This window comes from Microcebus murinus, chromosome 6 (assembly GCF_040939455.1).
Source record: "Microcebus murinus isolate Inina chromosome 6, M.murinus_Inina_mat1.0, whole genome shotgun sequence".
Lineage (NCBI taxonomy): Eukaryota > Metazoa > Chordata > Mammalia > Primates > Cheirogaleidae > Microcebus > Microcebus murinus.
This window is the reverse complement of record NC_134109.1, coordinates 95,301,392-95,323,712: the sequence shown is the minus strand read 5'-3', so window position 1 is coordinate 95,323,712 and position 22,321 is coordinate 95,301,392. Positions and strand designations below refer to the sequence as shown.

The following is a 22,321-nucleotide window of genomic DNA, read 5'->3' as shown; positions in this document are numbered from 1 at the left end:
TAAGATAGAATCTCACTTTGTCATCTGGGTAGAGTGCAGTGGCATCATTGTAAGCACACTGTAACCTCAAACTCCTGGGCTCAAGGGATCCTTCTGCCTCAGCTTCCCAGGTAGCTCGGACTATAGGTGTACACTGCAACACCTGGCTGGGTTTTTTATTTCCTTTCCTTTTGGTAGAGATGGGGGTCTCAGGTCTCACTCTTGCTCAGGCTAGTAATCCCAGCACTTTGAGAGGAGGCAGGATTGCTTGAGACCAGGAGTTTGAGACCATCCTGGGCAACATAGCAAGACCTCATCTTTACAAAAAATAAATTATCTTGGTGTGGTGGCACGTGCCTGTAGTCCCAGCTAGTAGGGAGACTGAGGCAGAAGAATTAATTGAGCCTGGGAGTTTGAGGCTGCAGTGAGCTATGATCAGCTACTGCACTCCAGCCTGGGCAACTGAGTGAGACCCTGTCTCAAAAAACAACAAAAAAGGAAATTCAATAAAAAATTAGTTTATTAAATTGTTTTCCTCTGTTACTGGAGAGTTATTAGAGAACGTGAAAAGTACTGATTGCCTTAAAGAAGGTGAAGTTAGGAAGAGGTACACTAAAATTAGGCAAAAAGGAATAGACAATAGAAATAGGAGAGAAGGAGACTTGATTTACTTAAAAATGTTGCCCATGCAAATTGACCAAGGAGTTAACCAAAAAAAACAAAAGAAAAAGAAAAGAAAAAAGAAAGAATAAATAAACTAAATCGTTGCCTAAATGTGGTCCTGCCTGGGACCACATGTTCAAACTTTATGTTCAAACTTAAGCTTAGAACTTAACTCTGTCACTGAGATAGCTTTCAACAAATGAACCTTTTTTCTTATTTATTTTAGATAGAGTTTTGTACTGTCACCTAGGCTAGTGTACAGTGGCCTGATCATAGCTCACTGCAGCCTTGAACTTCAGGTTTAAGCAGTCCTCCTGCCTCAGTCTCCCAAGCAGCTGGGACTACAGGAGTAGTCCACACCCAATAATTTCTTATTTTTTGTAGAGATGGGGTTGTGCTATGTTGACTAGGTTGGTCTTGAACTTGTGGGCTCAAGCAATCCTGCCACGCTGGCCTCTGAAAGTGCTAGGATAACAGGTGTGAGCCACCATGTCTGGCCTCTTTTTTAACTTAATCTACTTTCAAGTCTCAAAAATCAAATATATTATATTAATGTATTTTTTCCTCAAGAGGGTAGGTAAAACAATCTCAATATGCCAAATGCCAAGATTTTCTTTAAAAAGATAGAGGCTTGGGGGGGGGTCAAAAAAAAAAAAAAAGATAGAGGCTCATATGATGTGATTCTAAGGGTGTAGTAGAGAGTCCAGACCATCTTATTGTGCCAAAAAATAAATGCTCAAAGAACGATAAGGATCTATCAAAAGAACATGGGACTCAGCTTGAGGACATCCCATTGGCCATATTTGGAAAAATTTAAGCATTAAAAAGAATAATGATGACAATGAATTATCGCACTGAATAAAAAAGAATTCATGAATTTATATTGATACAATTTTTTAAAATAGGGGAGAAGGAGAAACTTTTTTTTTTTTTTTACAGAAAAATAACCGAAATATACTAGCCACCATAGTAATAATTGATTCAGGCAAGAATCAATTGATGCCAAATCTACTGGGTGAAAGATTATTAAGGAACTAAGAAAGAGAATAGTCATACAATTTCAAAGCACAACATCACAGGTGATTTATTAACTACAAAGGGAAAAGGGCATCTTTACAATAAAAATATCTAGCAGATACCACCTTTATCAAATGTGAACATCACCAATAATAGGACAATCAGACTCATGTGCCCCCTGATTTGATGCACTGAGGGGATACAATGTTGCCTATGGCATATTCCTGTCAAAAATATATAACCTGGCTGAGCACAGTGGCTCACGCCTGTAATCCTAGCACTCTGGGAGGCTGAGGCAGGCGGATTGCTCGAGGTCAGGAGTTCGAAACCAGCCTGAGCAAGAGCGAGACCTGGTCTCTACTATAAATAGAAAGAAATTAATTGGCCAACTAATATATATAGAAAAAATTAGCTGGGCATGGTGGTGCATGCCTGTAGTCCTAGCTACTCGGGAGGCTGAGTCAGGAGGATTGCTTGAGCCTAGGAGTTTGAGGTTGCTGTGAGCTAGGCTGATGCCACGGCACTCACTGTAGCCTGGGCAACAAAGTGAGACTCTGTCTCAAAAAAAATAAATAAATAAATAAAAATATATATATATCCGAATCTACTTATAAGGAAACAATTGGATGAATCCTAATTGAGGATTATTCTATAAAACAACTGGTCTGGACTATTTTAAAAAGTCAATGTCAAAAAGGAAGGAATGGAAGGAGAGAAAGAAGGAGGGAGGAAGAAAAGGAAGGAAAGGAGAGAAAAAAAGGTTAGGAATCTATTCTAGATTACAGGAGATTAAAGAGATAAGGCAATTAAATAATCCTTGATTGGAGCTTACCTTGAAAAAATTTAACAGCTATTAAGGGGCATTATTGGGAAACTGGATAATTCTGAATATTAACATTATATTAGAGAATAATATTGTATCAATGCTAAATTGCCTCAGATAATTGTATTGTGATTATATAGGAGAATTCTCCATTTTTAGGAGACAAATGATAAAGCAGTTATGAGTAAAGTGCTATTATACATGTGAATAATTCTCATGTGACTTAGGAAAAAAAGCATGTGTAGGAATACTGAAAAAAAGCAAACATTCAATACGTTAATAACTGGTAAATTTAAGTAAAGAGCAGATAAAATGTTCATTGGGCTATTCCAACTTTTTAAGATGGGTTTGAGATTTTTCCAAATTGAAGTTGCAGAAAGAAAAGGAAACCATATTATTTAATAAAAAATAATGTGAATTCAAATAATGTTCAGTGTTTATGGCACATAATAAAGGGTCATTAAATATTTGAATAAATGAATAAATACCCCATACTTATTTTTTTTTTTTTTTTTGAGACAGAGTCTCGCTTTGTTGTCCAGGCTAGAGTGAGTGCCGTGGCGTCAGCCTAGCTCACAGCAACCTCAAACTCCTGGGCTTGAGTGATCCTTCTGCCTCAGCCTCCCGAGTAGCTGGGACTACAGGCATGCGCCACCATGCCCGGCTAATTTTTTATATATATATCAGTTGGCCAATTAATTTCTTTCTATTTATAGTAGAGACGGGGTCTCACTCTTGCTCAGGCTGGTTTTGAACTCCTGACCTTGAGCAATCCACCCGCCTCGGCCTCCCAAGAGCTAGGATTACAGGCGTGAGCCACAGCGCCCGGCCCCCATACTTATTTTTATAAGCAGATTTTTGTCCTTGGAACAACTGTTAAAGAAACATTCCTGAGAGAGCATCTGAAATAAAATGACCATCCCTGGTGAAGTCTGGCAGCTGGCACTGTGCTATTTTTTTCCTTGTTGATCTTTGCTGCCATGCCACAACCCATCATTATAATCAGATTCAAAAAGCTATTGACACTCAAAAGAGGTAAAAAATAATAAGTACTCTATGTACAAGTAAAAGTTCTGTACTTTTACTTATAAGGTATTAGCATCAAACGAAAAATGAATGTCATCTAGAAGTTGAAAGCATACCTAATTCTATTTGACTATCTGCTAAACAATATTTCTTTTCCTCAAAAAGAGTGCGGTGGCTCACACCTATAATCCTAGCACTTTGGGAGGCCAAGGTAGGAGGATCACTTGAGGCCAGCTTGAGCAAGGGCAGGACCCTGCCTCTACAAAAAAACAGAAAAATTAGCCAGGCATGGTAGTGTGCCCCTGTAGTCACAGCTACTCAGGAGGCTGAGGCAGGATGATCACTTCAGCCCAGGTGTTTGAGGTTGCAAGGAGCTATGATGATGCCACTGCACTTCTAGCCCAGGAGAGAGAGCAAGACCCAGTCTCAAAAAACAAACAAAACAAATGAATGAACGAATGAATAAATGAATGCCTGGTATACATTACCTATCTATTACCTTAAAATCCTATACCACTTTAGGAGGAGATTCTTTCCTCGCTTTTACCATGATGCTCTTTCCAAATTATCAATACTACATAAATTAGCTAAGTTTTTCATTATCTTGGGGAACAAATATCAGAGAAAATAATAATAGTTGTAGGTTAAGGAAAAAAAAAAAGTGATGGACTAACTGTTTTGTTCACTTTGTTAATCAGCATACTAAGTCCTACCCTTGTTGCATTGTAGTTTGGCTTGGGAAAGATGTGCTAACAGTGTTTCCCATAGCTTCTTACTCAAATATTATTTCTTGGCTATCATTTCATCTGTTGCCACTTTTTGAATCCTATTGTTCCTTCAATTACTACAGAATAGTATAACTCTCAGTATATTAAACATTACTGAGATAGTAAGATTCCACACAAAAAAATAAATTCTTATAAGCTCCTTTTTAGGAATATATTTATAGTAATGAGAGCTTGGATAAGGAATGCAAAGTTCCAGTGAGTGGAATTTCGTTAATTGAGAGAGAATATTTTTTTTTTTTTGAGACAGAGTCTCACTGTGTTGCCCAGGCTAGAGTGAGTGCCATGGCGTCAGCCTAGCTCACAGCAACCTCAAACTCCTGGGCTCAAGCAATTCTCCTGACTCAGCCTCCCGAGTAGCTGGGACTACAGTCATGTGCCACCATGCCCGGCTAATTTTTTCTATATATATTAGTTGGCCAATTAATTTCTTTCTATTTATGGTAGAGATGGGGTCTCGCTCTTGCTCAGGCTGGTTTCGAACTCCTGACCTTGAGCTATCCACCCTCCTCGGCCTCCCAGAGTGCTAGGATTACAGGCATGAGCCACCGCGCCCGGCCTTGAGAGAGAATATTTTTTTTTTTTTTTTTGAGACAGAGTCTCGCTTTGTTGCCTAGGCTAGAGTGAGTGCCATGGCGTCAGCCTAGCTCACAGCAACCTCAATCTCCTGGCTCAAGCAATCCTTCTGCCTCAGCCTCCCAAGTAGCTGGGACTACAGACATGCGCCACCATGCCCGGCTAATTTTTTATATATATATATTAGTTGGCCAATTAATTTCTTTCTATTTATAGTAGAGACAGGGTCTCGCTCTTGCTCAGGCTGGTTTCGAACTCCTGACCTCGAGCAATCCGCCTGCCTCGGCCTCCCAGAGAGCTAGGATTACAGGCGTGAGCCACCGCGCCCGGCTGAGAGAGAATATTTTTATAACACCTCTTGTTGCTCCTTTTTTCCTCCTAAAATTTAAACTTTGCTGCCTTAAGTTGTAATAAAAGAGTTGTCATACAAACTAATGATCAATGGCTTTGTATGTTTACATGTTTACTGCAAGTAGAATACTAGGATAAACCTCAACTAAATTACTTACGTATTTTCTTATTACTTGTCTCTTTTGCATATGTATTAAGCTTCAGAATAATTAAGTAATATGATTAGTTGGGTTCTGATTAATAAGTATATATGGGATTAATGTACACATCTTTTATATACTCATATATTCTTATAGTCACCAGTTTTAATTTTTTTAAATGTGGTAATTGGAATCAGCTTTTATTATACCTCATGTAAAAGAGCTGTGTCTGAGGCTGGGTGCAGTGGCTCACGCCTGTAATCCTAGCACTCTGGGAGGCCAAGGCAGGAGGATCGTGCAAGGTCAGGAGTTCGAAACCAGCCTGAGCAAGAGCGAGACCCCATCTCTACCATAAATAGAAAGAAATTAATTGGCCAACTAATATATATAGAAAAAATTAGCCGGGCATGGTGGTGCATGCCTGTAGTCCTAGCTACTCGGGAGGCTGAGGCAGTAGGATGGCTTGAGTCCAGGAGTTTGAGGTTGCAGTCAGCTAGAGTGATGCCACCGAACTCTAGCCTGGGCAACAACGTGAGACTCTGTCTTTAAAAAAAAAAAAATTGTGTCTGAGAGTGATAAAATTCATACTCTGCATCTTATGATTTCTCTTTCTTTTGTTTATCCTTCAAAGAAAGGAGAATAGCAGCCTCAGTATTTGTGTGTATTTATGAAAAGTGAAGTGGGTAGTAAAAAAGGTATATCCAAATGCTTTGCCACCTGATAACACTCTGGTTTGAAATCTCCTTTTCCCATCATTGACTGCAATACAACTGAAAAAATATTAAACTACTTTTGTGACAAATTTAGGAATTTCAGTCAGCTAAGGATTAGCAAAACCGATGTTCAGGGTATATTCTGATTCAGAATGGGGATTTAAAATATTGCATTGTACTGAAACATAAGGCACAAGTCTACTAAAATCGAACACTTGAGCACCATAATACTCATCCCAGTCAAATGAAGAATTCAGGATATATTATAAAGTCCATTCAGCACTCCCAAATAACAATCCTTTTTTTAAAAAGTAATTATCAATAACCTCTTAGTAATTGGCCATACCCAAAGCTAGTGAGTGATCCCAAAGATTTTTAGTAGAATCCAGGTCTGATTTTACAAGTCAAGTGAAAAGGGTTCTAGAAAAAAACCTTTCACTGGCACCGTTTTGAATTATTACTTTTCTAAAATTCCTACTAGCATCACTTGTATTTTTTAGAAGTCTTAAGACGATTGAAAGATATTAAACTATAGGACAAGTTATGTTGCCAAGAATAAAAAAGTAAGATAACAGCAGCACTCACCCACCTTCACTAACCAGCTCACTATTGTCTGACTGCTTACAAGAGATGATCTTCTCCACTAGTTGGTTGTAGCTGCAGTTACCGACAGCTTTTACAATGTCATCAATCTAGAAAACAAATGACTGTCTCACTAATCATGATACGATTAGAAACAATAAGAAACTTGTATCACTATTTATAATTTTATTCTAAGTAATACTAAATATAAAAATATTACTTATGAAAATCAGCATGAAAATCAACATCAACAATTCCCAATTTTGTTTACAATTTAGTATAGCACATTATGGAAAATACTGCAGTTATATTTCAATTGTGTAAAAAATAATGAAATGGGATTATTACATGCAACTATACTTCTTAAGGTTGTTTTCCTGAAGAAAGGTTAATATATGTTAATCAGGGACAGTATTTGTCTCGTGATTCTTATTTAATCATTAGCTTTAGAGATATAGCAGAAAAGCAAATTTAAACTTTTAAGCTATAGGAAAATAAAATTGGGACTCTATTTAACCTCCATTATACTTTGCTTTGATTATTGAAGAAAATGAGGTTTCTGCTGCCTAAATAATTTATTTGATTGCCTTCTAATCCCTAAAAATATATTTATATTTGTAAACTACATGTATTACTCTATTATTAAATCATATACATAATAAAACAAAAATACAAATTAAACAATAAAATAAATAAGAGGGCCAATGTTTTCTTCCTACATCCAAATGATCATCTTGAATACTTACTCTTTGAATACCACATGTCTCAACAAATATCTGCACAAGTAGTACTCTGGACAGTGGTTCTCAAACCTGGGGAGCTTGTTATAAAAACAGCTAAAAGAATTCCAATCTCAAAATGCTTCCTAATTGTCTAAGTTTTCATTCCACTGCCCAGGTGATTGTGATGCATAGCAAAGTTTGAGAACCACTGCTCTAGACTATAATTTATTCTCCCTGTTCCTACAAAATTCTATGATAGAAAAGCCTCTTAACTCATGCTATTGGGACTGATGGTTGGTTGAGAAGATCAGTTAATATAAAAAGTCAAAGTGGGAAACTGCTGAAAATGCTGTACAGGTATATACATATGTTAAACATTTCATTTAACTTAAAACACAAGAATGTATTCACTGGTCAATTTTTCTTTTTTTTTTTAGATAGAGTCTCACTCTGTTGCCTGGGCTAGAGTGTCATGGCGTCAGCCTAGCTCACAGTAACCTCAAACTCCTGGGCTTAAGCAATCCTTTTTCCTCAGCCTCCCAAGTAGCTAGGACTACAGGCATCAGTCACCATGCTTGGCTAATTTTTTGTATATATTTTTAGTTGTCCAGCTAATCTCTTTCTATTTTTTTAGTAGAAATGTTGGTCTTGCTCTTGCTCAGGCTGGTCTCGAACTCCTGAGCTCAAATGATCTGCCTGCCTTGGCCTCCCAGAGTGCTAGTATTACAGGCGTGGACATCACGCCCGGCCACTGGTCAATTTTTTGATGCAGAGCCAAATGAGGCCTTTCCTTGAGGAGATGACCCTTGGGCTTTGAGGCTACATAAACCACACAAAAAACATATCTATGACTTCCAGTTTTGATTTCTTAAAATGAAAACTTAGACCTGTAAGGAACAATTTGAAGGCACAATCTCTTCAGATGTTCATTGTTTTCCTCAACACCTTTACTGTTTACAGTACTTTTCCTTAGTAACTCAACTTCATGAAGGCTTTCCAAAGAATTTAAATTTTTAATTCTAAAGAATCCCTAAAAACACAACTATAATAATAAACACAAAATCAATATATTAAAATCAATTATGCTTCTATAAACTAGCAAGAAAAAAATAAAGATTTTAAATTTTCATAGGCAGAATCTCTATATTAATATTGCATTCAACTAATTTATTTATTGCCTATTACAAACTACTACGTACCAGATGCAGTTAGAGAAGCTGCAGACACAGCAGTGAACAAAATAGTCTAAACTTTCATAAAGCTTATATTCTAGAGTAAAAACAAATAGTAAACAAAATAAACAAATATATAATATGCTAGGTAGTTGTATGTAGTGGTATGCAGCTATTGGATGTTCATTTTCATTAGTATAGTATTTCATTGTATGAATATACCATAATGTAGTTATTCATTCATTTTTTTGACGACTATTTGGCTTGTTTTCAGTTTGGGACTATGGCAAGTAACACTGCTATGAACATGTTTGTACATTTATCCTATTCCCCACATCAATAGTTTTCCTAGGGTAAATGCCTTGTCAAATTGCTGAGTTTAAGATATGCTTATCTTCAACTTTACTAAATAAATCAAACTGTTTTCCAAAGTAGATGGTCAATTTCCATTCTCCTTAGCAGGGAATGAGAATTCCCTATGCTGCATATCCTCTCCAACATTTAACACTGTCAGAATGTTGCATGTTAGTATTATGTGGGCATAATGGCATCTAATTTTGATTTTAATTTGTATTTCCCTAATGACTAATTCATATGTTGATGGGCCATTTGTATATCTATTTTTGTGAAGTGCTTGTTCAAGTAATTTGCTCCTTTTTCTTTTGTTGGGTTGTCTATCTTTTAAAATTATTTGCAGGAGCTCTTTATACCTTCTGGGTATTAATCCTTTATTCATTACATAAGTTGCAATTATCTTCTACTCTGTGTCTTGCTTTTGTCTTCTCTTTGGAATGCTTTTTTTTTTTTTTTTTTTTGAGACAGACTCTTGCTGTAGAGTGCGGTGGCATCAGCCTAGCTCACAACCACCTCAAACTCCTGGGCTCAAGCAATCCTACTGCCTCAGCCTCCTAAGTAGCTGAGACTACAGGGATGGGCTACAATGCCTGGCTAATTTTTTCTATTTTTAGTAGAGATGGGGTCTCACTCTTGCTCCAGCTGGTTTCAAACTCCTGAGCTCAAGCAATCCTCTTTCCTTAGCCTCCCAGAGTGCTACCATTACAGGCGTGACCACGGCACCCAGCCTTAGTTAAACTTAGCTTTTTTTGGAGACAGAGTCTTGCTGTCGCCCAGTTAGAGTGCTGTGGCGTGATCATAGCTCACTGCCACCTCAAACTCCTGGGCTCAAGCGATCCTCCTGCCTCCGCCTCCTGAGTAGCTGGGTCTATAGGTGTGGGCCACCACGCCCAGCCAATTTTTTCTATTTTTGGTAGAGATAGGGTCTCACTCTTTTTCAGGCTGGCCTCAAACTCCAGAGCTCCAACAATCCTCCTGCCTCGGATTCCCAGAGTGCTAGGATTATAAGCTTAAGTGACCTCGCCTGGCCACTTTTTCTTTTTTTTAAGACAGGGTCTCACTACGTTGCCCAGGCTGGAGTACAGTGGCTATTTACAGGCACAATCATAGCTCATAGCTCACTGCAATCTCAAACTCCTGGCCTCAAGTGACCTCCTCCCTTAGCGTCCTGAGTAGCTGGGACTGTGGGCAAGTGCCACCACACTTGGCTTTTACAGTTAAACTTTAATATACAAGGAATACAATTTTATGGTATGAGTTGTAGTAAACAATTTTTTTCCTCTATAGCTATCCAATTGTCTCAGTACCTTTTATTGTAAGGACTGCCTTTTTCCATTGCTCTACAGTGCCCTAGTTCTGTCTATAAGTATTGTCTTTTAAGGCAATACTATTGCCTTATTTCTATTGCCCTAATTCTGTCATTGGTCTAATTCTTAATGACAATATTTAAAATATTGTCAGCTCAAGCAATCCTCTTTCCTTAGCCTCCCAGAGTGCTATGATTACAGGCGTGATACAGGTGGCACATGCCTGTAGTCCCAGCTGGAAGAGCAAGTTCTCCTATTTGTTTTCCTTCAAGAATATCTTGGCTTTGGCCGGGCGCGGTGGCTCACGCCTATAATCCTAGCACTCTGGGAGGCCGAGGCGGGCGGATTACTCGAGGTCAGGAGTTCGAAACCAGCCTGAGCAAGAGCGAGACCCCGTCTCTACTATAAATAGAAAGAAATTAATTGGCCAACTAATATATATATCTAAAAATTAGCCGGGCATGGTGGCACATGCCTGTAGTCCCAGCTACTCGGGAGGCTGAGGCAGAAGGATTACTTGAGCCCAGGAGTCTGAGGTTGCTGTGAGCTAGGCTGACGCCACGGCACTCACTATAGCCTGGGCAACAAGCGAGACTCTGTCTCAAAAAAAAAAAAAAAAAAAAAAAAAAAAAAAAAGAATATCTTGGCTTTTATTCCTGGCTCTCTTTCCATTTCTATATAAATCATAGAATTGACTTGTCACATTTCACAACTCCCCCTGACAAATCTACTGGGATTTTGTTTGGGATTGTAGTAAGACTAAAACTTTTAGTTTTGGGGAGAATGGAAATCTTTATAATTTCAGTCTTAAAATCTAAGGATATAGTATATATCTATATTTACACAGGTCTCTAATTTCTCTCAACTTGAAATTTGTTCTCATAGTGATCGTGCACATCTTTGTGTCAGATTTACTCCTAGGAATTTATGCTGCATAAATGACCCATTTTAAAAATTTCGTTTTCTGTTTATCATTTTAAAATCCTTTTCAAAGAATTTTATCTTTGTTGATCTTCTTTATTGTATATTTGCTTTTGATTTTAATACTTTGTTCTTTCTTAAGATGGATGGCTCATTAATTTTTGTTTTTTCTTTTTAATATATGAATTTGAAGCTTAAAAATCCTTTTTGTTTTATCTATATCTCACAAGTTTTGATATGGATTTAGTTATTGTGCCGGTTTTCAATACATTCTAAGTTTCATTATGATTTTCTTAACACAAGAAGTATCTAATTATTGCTTTTCCACTGATTTTCAGATTAATTGCACTGTGGTCAGAGAATATTTTATACTCTTTATGTCTTAAATCCTTGGAAATTAATTTGTTGAAACTTGTTTTATGGTACAGCATTAAATCAATTTGTACAAATTTCATGGGTGCATAAAAAGAATGTATAGTCAGGGTCATGAAAACAAGGAAAGACTAAGGAAATGTCATGGACTAGAGGAGACTAGGAAGACACGATGATTAAATACAATGTGATACTCTTGATTCTGGAACAACATCAACAAAAAACATTAGCAGAAAAATTTGTGAAATCTGAATGCAGACTGTAATTTAGTTAATAGTAATGTACCAGTACTAAATTTCTTAGTTTTGGATACATATACCACGGTCATGTAAGATGGTAACATTAGGGAAAACTGAACAAAAAAAGTTCATGGGAATTCTCTAAGATCTTTGTATCTTTCCTGTAAATCTGAAATTATACCTAAAATTAATTTATTAATTTTAAAGAATATGACTGGCCACAGTGGCTCATGCCTGTAATCCTAGCACTCTGGGAGGCTGAGGCAGGAGGATCTCTTGAGGCCAGGAGTATGAGATCAGCCTGAGCAAGAGCGAGACGCCATCTCTATTAAAAAAAAAAACCGGAGGCTGGGCGTGGTGGCTCACGCCTGTAATCCTAGCACTTTGGGAGGCCGAGGCGGGTGGATTGCTCAAGGTCAGGAGTTTGAAACCAGCCTGAGCGAGACCCCGTCTCTACCAAAAATAGAAATAAATTAATTGACCAACTAAAAATATATATACAAAAAATTAGCCAGGCATGGTGGTGCATGCCTGTAGTCCCAGCTACTCGGGAGGCTGAGGCAGGAGGATCGCTGAGCCCCGGTGATTGAGGTTGCTGTGAGCCAGGCTGACGCCACGGCACTCACTCTAGCCTGGGCAACAAAGTGAGACTCTGTCTCAAAAAACACCAGAAAGATTAACTGTGTATGGTGGCACATGCCTGTAGTCCCAGCTACTTGGGAGGCAGGAGGATTGCTTGAGCCCAGGAGTTGGAGGTTGAGGTTGCAGTGAGCTACGATGACACCACTGCACTCTAGCCTAGGTGACAGAGCAAGGTCTTGTCTCAAAAAAAAAAAGTATGCTTATTACAATTTCAGATAAAGATGTATTTCTACTGTGACAATTTACTCCTGCTAATTCTGTTAAATTTTGCTCATGTATTTTGAGATTATGTTATTAGATGCATAAAAATCTTGGTTTTCATTATCAAAAACTGATCTTTACTTCTTGTGGCAATTCTCATGGGTCTAAGGAAGAGTCAATCAGGTATCTTCTTTCCAAGCGTATCCAGGAACATACAAATTTAAAATTATTATATCTTCTTGGCAAATTAAGCATTCTATCATTAGTAATGCTTCTTGATTTAAAGTATATTCTTCCTAATATCACCATAGGCACACCAGCCATTTGTTTTTATTTTATTTTTTTATTTTTTTTGAGACAGAGTCTTGCTTTGTTGCCCAGGCTAGAGTGAGTGCCAACGCATCAGCCTAGCTCACAGCAACCTCAAACTCCTGGGCTCAAGCAATCCTGCTGCCTCAGCCGCCCAAGTAGCTGGGACTACATGCATGCGCCACCATGCCCGGCTAATTTTTTCTATACTTTCTATACTTTTCTATACTTTCTATACTTTTCGTGAGTACTCTGGAAGAGCACAATAGCACTTTCTGCAATGATCCAAATATTCCAAATCTATGTTACCCAATAGGATATTCACTAGCCACCATGTGGCTAGTGCAACTCAGGAACTAAATTTTTAATTAATAAATTTAAATAGGCATTCTTGGTTATCATATTGGACAGAGAAGCTATAGAAAGTATAACACCTACCCCTACCATATCAAAGTCAGAATTTAATTATTCTCTTTTTAACAATTCTCTCCATTCACTCTTACTTCCATTTGCGACGACTTTCCTTCTGAGCAAAATACTTGTTTAGAATTTCCATTATGATAGTCTACTGGCAGCAATTTATCTTATTTTAATTAATCTGAAAAACTGTAAACTACCTGGTACTGTCACCTGCCAGGACCCAACATGGTCCACTTTGGATGTTTGACTGCTGGGCATGTATAGACTTTTCAGTGATATTCTCAAAAAACACCAATAGAGATACAGTTGCCTGGTTTATATAATACTAAGCCACCCTTCCATTGCCCAGAATACCAGCTGCTTTTTACCAAAAGAGATCTTTTACCAACAGAGATGAAAATGCACGGCCAAGTACTTGCTATTATAATCTCTCCTTCCCTGTTAATGTATGCATGCTGCATTCCATCAGTTAATATTTATTAAGAGCCTATTATGTACTAGGTACCTGTTCTAGACACTAAGATATAAGAACTCACCCCTCATAAAATCTACATTCTAGTGGGAGATGACAGTTAATCAGGGACAGTTAATAAGGTAAGGAAATAAATAATAATTCCAGATAATGGTAAGTGGTAAAGAAAATCAAATAAGGTCATGGGAGAGTAAATTACTAGAGAAAGACAAGGTAACTAATTTCAACAAGTCAGTTAGGGAGGGCTTCTCTAACAAGGTGATATTTGACCTAAGACCTGAATAATGAGGAACAAGAAATATAGAGATCTGTGAGAACAATGTCTTAGGGTAGGAAAACAGTATCACACAATGAGTGATCCACAGCACAAAAACCCTGAGGCAGGAACGAGCTTGACACATCTGAGGAGCAGAAAGGCAGCTAGTGTTGCTGGAGGGTAGTAAAAAGGTAAGAGAAGTACATGAGGTGAAGTTGGACAGCTAGGCAGAGTAAAGATCATGCAACATACCATAAAAGCCCTAATAAGGATTTTATCTTATTTTAATTACACTGGAGGCTTTTAAGGAAATAAAGAGGACATGAGGATAAATGGGTGGGTTTATTTTTACAAAGATCACTCTGAGTTCCAGGATAATTCAATGGAGAAAGAATAATCTTTTCAATAAATGGTACTAGGACAATTGTATATAGACATGAAAAAGGATAAAGTTGGGCCATTTCCTCAAACCCTGTACAAAAATTGACCCCAAATGGATCATACTCCTAAATGTAAGTGCTTAAATTATAGAACTCTCAGAAGAAAATACAGGAGTAAATCTTTTAATATTTGGTTAGGTAAAGCCTTCTTAGATAGGACAACAGAAGCATAAGTGACAAAAGAAAAATTACATAAATCTGACTTCATCAAGATTTCATGAAAAGTCTAGGATAGCCAAATCTTTAGAGACAGAAAGGAGGCTGGAAAGGTGAGGGAAAATAGAGAGTAATTGCTAATGGGCATGGGGTTTGTTTTTGGGGAGATATTGTTCTAAAATTGATTCAGGTAACAGGTATATACCAAACAGTGCTTGAGCAAGTAGACATCCACAGGAAAAAAAATAAATAAACCTAAATCTTTATATAAAATTGACTTAAAATGCAACATGGACTTAAATGTATAACATAAAACTATAAAACATTTAGAAAAAAAGCCAGGAGACGATACTCAGCATCTAGAGCCAGGCAAAGTTCTTAGACTTAACACCAAAAGAATGAAGCATAAAGGAAAAAACTGATAAACTATACTTCAGTAAAATTTTAAAAACTTTTTGCTCTGTGAAGATTCTGTTAAATTTATGGAAAAAAAAGCTACAGACTATGAAGAAATATTGGTAAAATATATATCTGACAAAGAATTAGTATATAGATCATATAAAGAACTCTCAAAACTCAACTACAATTAATCTAATTAGAAAATGGGCAAAAGACATGAAGAGACATTTACTGAAGAGTATATACAAATGGCAAACAAGTACATGAAAAGATGTTCAACAGTATATTATCCATTAAAGAAATGCAAATTAAAATTATGAAGAAATATTACTATATAACTATCAGAATGGCTAAAATTAAAAAGTGACAATATAGGCCGGGCACGGTGGCTCACGCCTATAATCCTAGCACTCTGGGAGGCCGAGGCGGGCAGATTGCTCAAGGTCAGGAGTTCGAAACCAGCCTGAACAAGAGCGAGACCCCGTCTCTATTATAAATAGAAAGAAATTAATTGGCCACCTAATATATATAGAAAAAATTAGCCAGGCATGGTGGCGCATGCCTGTAGTCCCAGCTACTTGGGAGGCTGAGGCAGGAGGATCACTTGCGCCCAGGAGATTGAGGTTGCTGTGAGCTAGGCTGACATCACGGCACTCACTCTAGCCTGGACAACAAAACGAGACTCTGTCACAAAAAAAAAAAAAAGTGACAATATAAAACACTGATGGTGATGTAGAGAAACTGGCTCATTCATCCATTACTGTTAGGAATGCAAACTACTGGTACACACACTCTAGTAAATAGCTTGGCAGTTTCTTAAAAAAAAGACACAAGTGGCCAGGTGCAATAGCTCATGCTTGTAATCCCAGCACTTTGGGAGACCAAGGTGAGAGGATCATTTGAGGCCAGAAGTTTGAGACCAGACTGGGCAACATTGAAAGACCCCATCTCTACAAACATTTTTTAAAAAATTAGCCAAGTATGGTGGCATGTGCCTATAGTCCTAGCTACGCGGGAGGCTGAAGTGGGAGAAGTGCTTGAGCCCAGGATTTGGAGGTGTCAGTGAGCTATGATTGTGCCATTGCAATCTAGCCTGGGCAACAGAATGAGATCCTGTTTCTAAAAAACAAACAAACAAAATTACACAAGCAATTACCATATGACCTAGCAATTGCACTTCTGGCACTTAATCCAGAGAAATGCAAGCAAAAAACTGTATATAAATGTTTATAGCAGCTTTATTCATAATGGCTAGGAACTTGAAAAAGTCCAGATATTATTTAATATGTAAAACTGTAGTATATCCATACCATGGAATATTACTCAGTAATAAAAAGGAATAAACTATTGATATATGGAATAACTTGGATGATGCTCCAGACACATGAGTAAAAAAAGGCAATCACAAAAGAGCACATAGTATAATATTTGCATACGAAACCCTCCTAGACTCTTCCATGTGTCTCTTTCATTGGCTGACTTCAATCTCTACCTTTGCGCAGCTATAAACTATAATGGTGAGTATCATAGGCTTCAGAGAGTTCTGTGAGTCATTCTATTGAATTATTAAACCTGAAAGTAGTTTTGGGAAACCCCTGAACCTGCAGTTGTTGTAAAAAGTGAGAGTGATCTTGTGTGAACTCTTCCCTCTGACTCTGTAGTTGGGTCCTAACTATGCAGTTGGGGTCAGAAATGTTGGGCAGACTTAGTAGTCTGGAGGACTGTGCTCTTAACCTCATAGTTTAGCTAATTTCAGGAGAAACCACAAACATGTAAGTATCAGAAAATATAAATTTAGATTAATTTGACAAATTAACAAATTTTTCTAGCATTTGTGTTTATATAATTTAAATTCGTCTACTTACCTGAGGGTCTACTAACCACCCATGGTACAAAGGAATATCAAGAAGATCAAATACTATGCATTCTGGTGTATATTCAAATACTCGAACACCAGTGAATCTTACATTTACATCCAGGCCTGTCTGTAGTTTATGCAAAATTGCCATAGCATCACTCATATTCTGAAAATAGAAAGGGGAAAGATATATTTCAAAAAAAATCTGAACAAGAACAAAAAAGATATTTAAGTACAAGCATATTTACTTTTAATTTTCCATTTTATCCAATTCATGTCTTCAACAAAATTTTACCATTAAATTTCTACTATGTGCTAGGCACTAATCTGAGTTCTAAAGATGTAATAGTCAATAAAACAGACAAAGTTCTTGCTTTCATGCAACTAACATTCTATTGAGGTAGATGGACATGTATACATATAATACTACATCAAATATTAGTAAGAAAAATTGAGCAGGATGAGGTTGTGTAGAGTGGTAGGGCAGAAGGACCTGTTTTATTTTAGACCAGGAAGTCTAAAGTCAAAGTTTCTAAAGGCCTCTCCCATTTCTGAATCCAAAAGAATTAAAAGCAGGCTCTTGAAAAGGTATTTGCACATCCATGTTCATTGCAACATTATTCACAATGGCCAAGAAGTGGAAGCAACCCGAATGTTCACTGACAGATGTATAGATAATGAAAATGTGGTATATACATACAATGGAATATTATTCAATGGAATATTAAAAAAGAAGGAAATCCTGTCACATGCTACAATATAATACGGATGAAACTTGAGGACATTATGCTGAGTGCAATAAGCCAGGTACAAGAGTACAAATACTGTGTGATTCTCCTTATATGAGATATTTAGGGTAATCAAAATTATGAAAACAGAAACTAGAATAGTGGTTTACAGGGAGTTGGTGGTAGTGGAAAATGAGGAGTTGTTGTTCGATAGGTATAGTGTGTCAGTTTTACAAGATGAAAAAGTTCTAGAGATCTGGTATACAACACTGTGAGTATAGTTCGCATTGCTGAACTGTACACTTAAAAATATGTAAGAGCATAAATTTTATATATTTTTACTACAGTTAAGAAAAAGGTAGCATGCCTTAACAAAAACTGGTTTTCAATTTTAAAAAGAAAGAGAAACTTAAGAAATACCAACTAATTACAACTACATAAAGTTACTTGGATTCTGATTCTAACAAATACACTGAAAAAAAATCAGGGAAACCTGAACACTGACTTAATATGAAATTAATAAATTAATGTTTTAGATATAATGATGGTATAATTGTTTAATAAAAATAGATTTTTATTTTTAAAAGAAAAAAAAGATAGAAATGAGTTATCAAGCCATGAAAATACATAGAGGAAACTTAAATGCATATTACTAAAAGAAAGAAGCTAATCTGAAATGGCTACATACTACATGATTCCAAATAATATTCTGGAAAAGGCAAACCTAGAGAGATAGTAAAAGGTCAGTGGTTAGGGGGGAGGGGGGAAGGAACGAATAGGCAGAGCACAGAGGATTTTCAGGATAGTGACACTACTCTGTAGGATACTACAATGGTGGATGTGTGTCACTATACATTTGTCAAAACCCCTAGAATATACAACACCAAGAGTGAGTAAATTATAGACTTTAGGTGATGATGAAGTGTCACTGTAGGTTTATCAATATAACAAATGTACCACTACAGTGCGGGATATTGATAGTTAGGGAGGCTATGTATGTAGGGTGAGAAGAGACAGCAGGCATACAGAAATTTTCTGTACTTTTCAAACTCAGTTTTGCAGTGAATGCACTGAACCTAAAAATGAGGGAGGGAGGGAGGAAAGGCAGGTAGGCTTCCTTGAAAATGACACTTGAAGAAAGACCAAAGGAGCACTGACTCTTGGAAAGCTCTGTGGGGGGGGACGACATTCCAGACGTAGACACTAGTGCAAAAACCCTGATGTAGAAATGAATCTATTACTGTGCCATGGAACAACAAAGAGCACAGCGTGACTAGGACAAAATGAAGTGGAAAGTTGCAGAAGATGAAATGTAAGGGACAGGCAGAGGCTGGATCACAAAGACTTGTTAGCCAAATTAAGGAGTCATTCTGTCCATATCAGTTTTCTATTTTTTTTTGAGAGAGAGTTTCACTTTGTTGCCCAGGCTAGAGTGAGTGCCGTGGCATCAGCCTAGCTCACAGCAACCTCAAACTCCTGGGTCAAGCAATCCTGCTGCCTCAGCCTCCCAAGTAGCTGGGACTACAGGCATGCGCCACCATGCCCAGCTAATTTTTTCTATATATATTAGTTGTCCAATTAATTTCTTTCTATTTATAGTAGAGATGGGGTCTTGCTCTTGCTCAGGCTGGTTTAGAACTCCTGACCTTGAGCAATCCTCCCGCCTCGGCCTCCCAGAGGGCTAGGATTTACAGGTGTGAGCCCCCACGCCCGGCCTTTATCAGTTTTCTAAATAAATGTGGTTATATAGGTCTATAATGAAGACTATTTTAAAAAATGTTTTTTTAAAAACATTTTAACATATTAAATATGGACACGCTTATAGAGGATATATTTGGTAGAATAAAAACCAATACATAAAATCTAATAAACTTTTACTGAATCCCTACTGCTAGTCAAACACTGCTAGATACTAAAGATATAAAATAGGAATAGCAGACTATAGTCTACTAGAAGAGCTTATAATAAAAAGGGTGAATATAACATAAATTCTCTTATTAAAACTAAGGGCCTTCTTTGAAATTTGAAAAAGACAAATTTAGGTCATGAAAACAGAGTTCTGTTTTACCAAATAACTTATAAAATTCCATTTAAGAAATTGTACAGATTGTAAACAGGAATTATTTAAATGTTTTAAAGTCATGAATGATGCATTTATAATAGGATAACATTCTTAAACTACAGTCTTTGACTTTTTGTCAGTTCCCCCCTTCCTAATATATATGTTCTCTGAAAACAATATATTTTTCTCAAACCCCCCCTCCTAGGCAAAGTTGAGCCCTTAAAAACAATCAGTTTGGCTGGGCACAGTGGCTCACACCTGTAATCCTATCATTCTGGGAGGCTGAGGCAGGATAGCTCAAGGTCAGGAGTTCAAGACCAGCCTGAGCAAGCGCACAAGAGTAAGACCCCTGTCTCTACTAAAAATAGAAAGAAATTAGCTGGACAACTAAAAATATATAGAAAAAATTAGCCAGGTATCGTGGCGCATGCCTGTAATCCCAGCTATTTGGAAGGTTGAGGCAGAAGGATCGCTTAAGCCCAGGAGTTTGAGGTTGCTATGAGCTAGGCTGACACCATGGCACTCTAGCCCGGGCAACAGAGTGAGACTCTGTCTCTAACTAACTAACTAAATAAATAAATAAATTTATAAACAAAATTATAAATTTATAAACAAAATATAAATTTATATAATTTTATAAATAAAATTATAAACTAACTAAATAAATTTACAAACAAAGAGTTTAAAAGGGTAAGTATTTTGCCACTTTATTCCAAATTATGATACTTACTATTATAAAATATAAATGTGAGGGATGGTTGCTTACATTACAGGAAAGGATTACTATTGAATCCTTTAAGGCAGTGGTCAAACTTTCTTAGAACTCTTTCCAAAGTTACACTTTTAACATGGTAAACTTATTTTAAATTTAAATATAAAATATATTTTAAAAAGTATTTGCAGTCATTTAAAAACCTAACATGTCTCACACTGTCTAACAATTAGGAAAAAAAGCCTGACATGAACATATACACATGTATCATGATTTCTTATACTGTCATGGTATCTGTCAACATTAGGCAAAACTGGAAAAAATATACCTTGTTTACATTACAAATTCTAGTAAAGAGGCTTTAATTGGGAACACTGCAGCTCTGCATTGGTCTTTGTAAAATTTAGATTTTTCTTTTAATGTCTACTCACATAGAATTATATAAAAAAGAACACTGTAACATTACATTTGTAGAACATTAAATTAAATACTAGCTTAGACTCAGCTTGGTACATACTATTCTCAAAACTAATGGTAATGTAAATAATAACAACTTATAGTTTTAGTGATTATTTAATTTAATTTATTTATTTATTTATTTTTTTGAGACAGAGTCTTGCTTTGTTGCCCAGGCTAGAGTGAGTGCTGTGGCGTCAGCCTAGCTCACAGCAACCTCAAACTCCTGGGCTCAAGCAATCCTCCTGCCTCAGCCTCCCAAGTAGCTGGGACTACAGGCATGCACCACCATGCCCGGCTAATTTTTTATATATATATTAGTTGGCCAATTAATTTCTTTCTATTTATAGTAGAGACAAGGTCTCTCTCTTGCTCAGGCTGGTTTCAAACTCCTGACCTTGAGCAATCTGCCCGCCTCGGCCTCCCAGAGTGCTAGGATTACAGGCATGAGCCAGTTTTAGTGATTATTTTAAATGCAGGCTACTTTTTGCCTGACATCCTGACAGGTTTATAAGTAATAGAAGTTGTTAGATCAGTTGTCAGATCATTTGTCTCAACTCTGAAATAATACTTTACTTCCAATCACTCTTCAAGAGTCAGCCTAATGGAAGTGTATGCTGAGACTACAAGATGGACTCGAAACAAAAAAATGCTAATATCATTTACAATAATTTGTCAATCAAGATTTTCTCAAAACTATGCTACAGAAGTAAAATGAATTTGGAGGATAAGAAATTGCAAATATCATCCATAATCCCTAATTTTTAGTATTAATCAAAATAGCCTCACTGATTTCAATAAAAAATAATATGTGATAAATGATATAAATTGATCCATATCACTTTATACTTATATAACATCATTTACTGGTTTTATATATTGGAAGTTGGATAAGATTTCATTTGAAAAGAGGTTTCCATTGCTAAGTCTCTGGAAATCTCTACTTCAAACAACAAATTCCCCAAATGAAATTTAAATGACTTAGTATACAAATTTGGCTTTAGCTATAGATTTCCTATCTTATAATATGGTGCAATGCAAGATGCTGGTGTTTTAATTCCATTAGGACTAGATTATCTAAACATTTAAATTCAAAAAAATTTGTAATACTGAAATGAGTTATGCTTCCTTCCTGCAAATTTGATACTAGTGAAAGTATGTTTAAAAAGTTGCTTTGCGGCCGGGCGCGGTGGCTCACGCCTGTAATCCTAGCACTCTGGGAGGCCGAGGTGGGCGGATTGCTTGAGGTCAGGAGTTCGAAACCAGCCTGATCAAGAGCAAGACCCGTCTCTACTATAAATAGAAAGAAATTAATTGGCCAACAAATATATATAGAAAAAAAAATTAGCCGGGCATGGTGGCGCATGCCTGTAATCCCAGCTACTCGGGAGTTTGAGGCAGAAGGATCGCTTGAGCCCAGGAGTTTGAGGTTGCTGTGAGCGAGGCTGACGCCATGGCACTCACTCTA

General features: G+C 37.0%; 1 protein-coding gene across 2 annotated transcripts in view; it reads right to left on the bottom strand.

Annotated features, from left to right (window-relative positions):
* The window catches only part of MINDY2 (MINDY lysine 48 deubiquitinase 2), a 72,332-nt gene that overhangs the window by 16,944 nt on the left and 33,067 nt on the right, over positions 1-22,321 (bottom strand). For both annotated transcript variants that reach the window (XM_012783032.2, XM_012783031.2), the window contains exons 4-5: positions 16,903-17,061; positions 6,663-6,765 (exon numbers count right to left, since the gene is read on the bottom strand). In XM_012783032.2, coding sequence (XP_012638486.2) covers positions 6,663-6,765; positions 16,903-17,061 — 262 coding nt within the window. The remainder of the gene's footprint in view (positions 1-6,662; positions 6,766-16,902; positions 17,062-22,321) is intronic.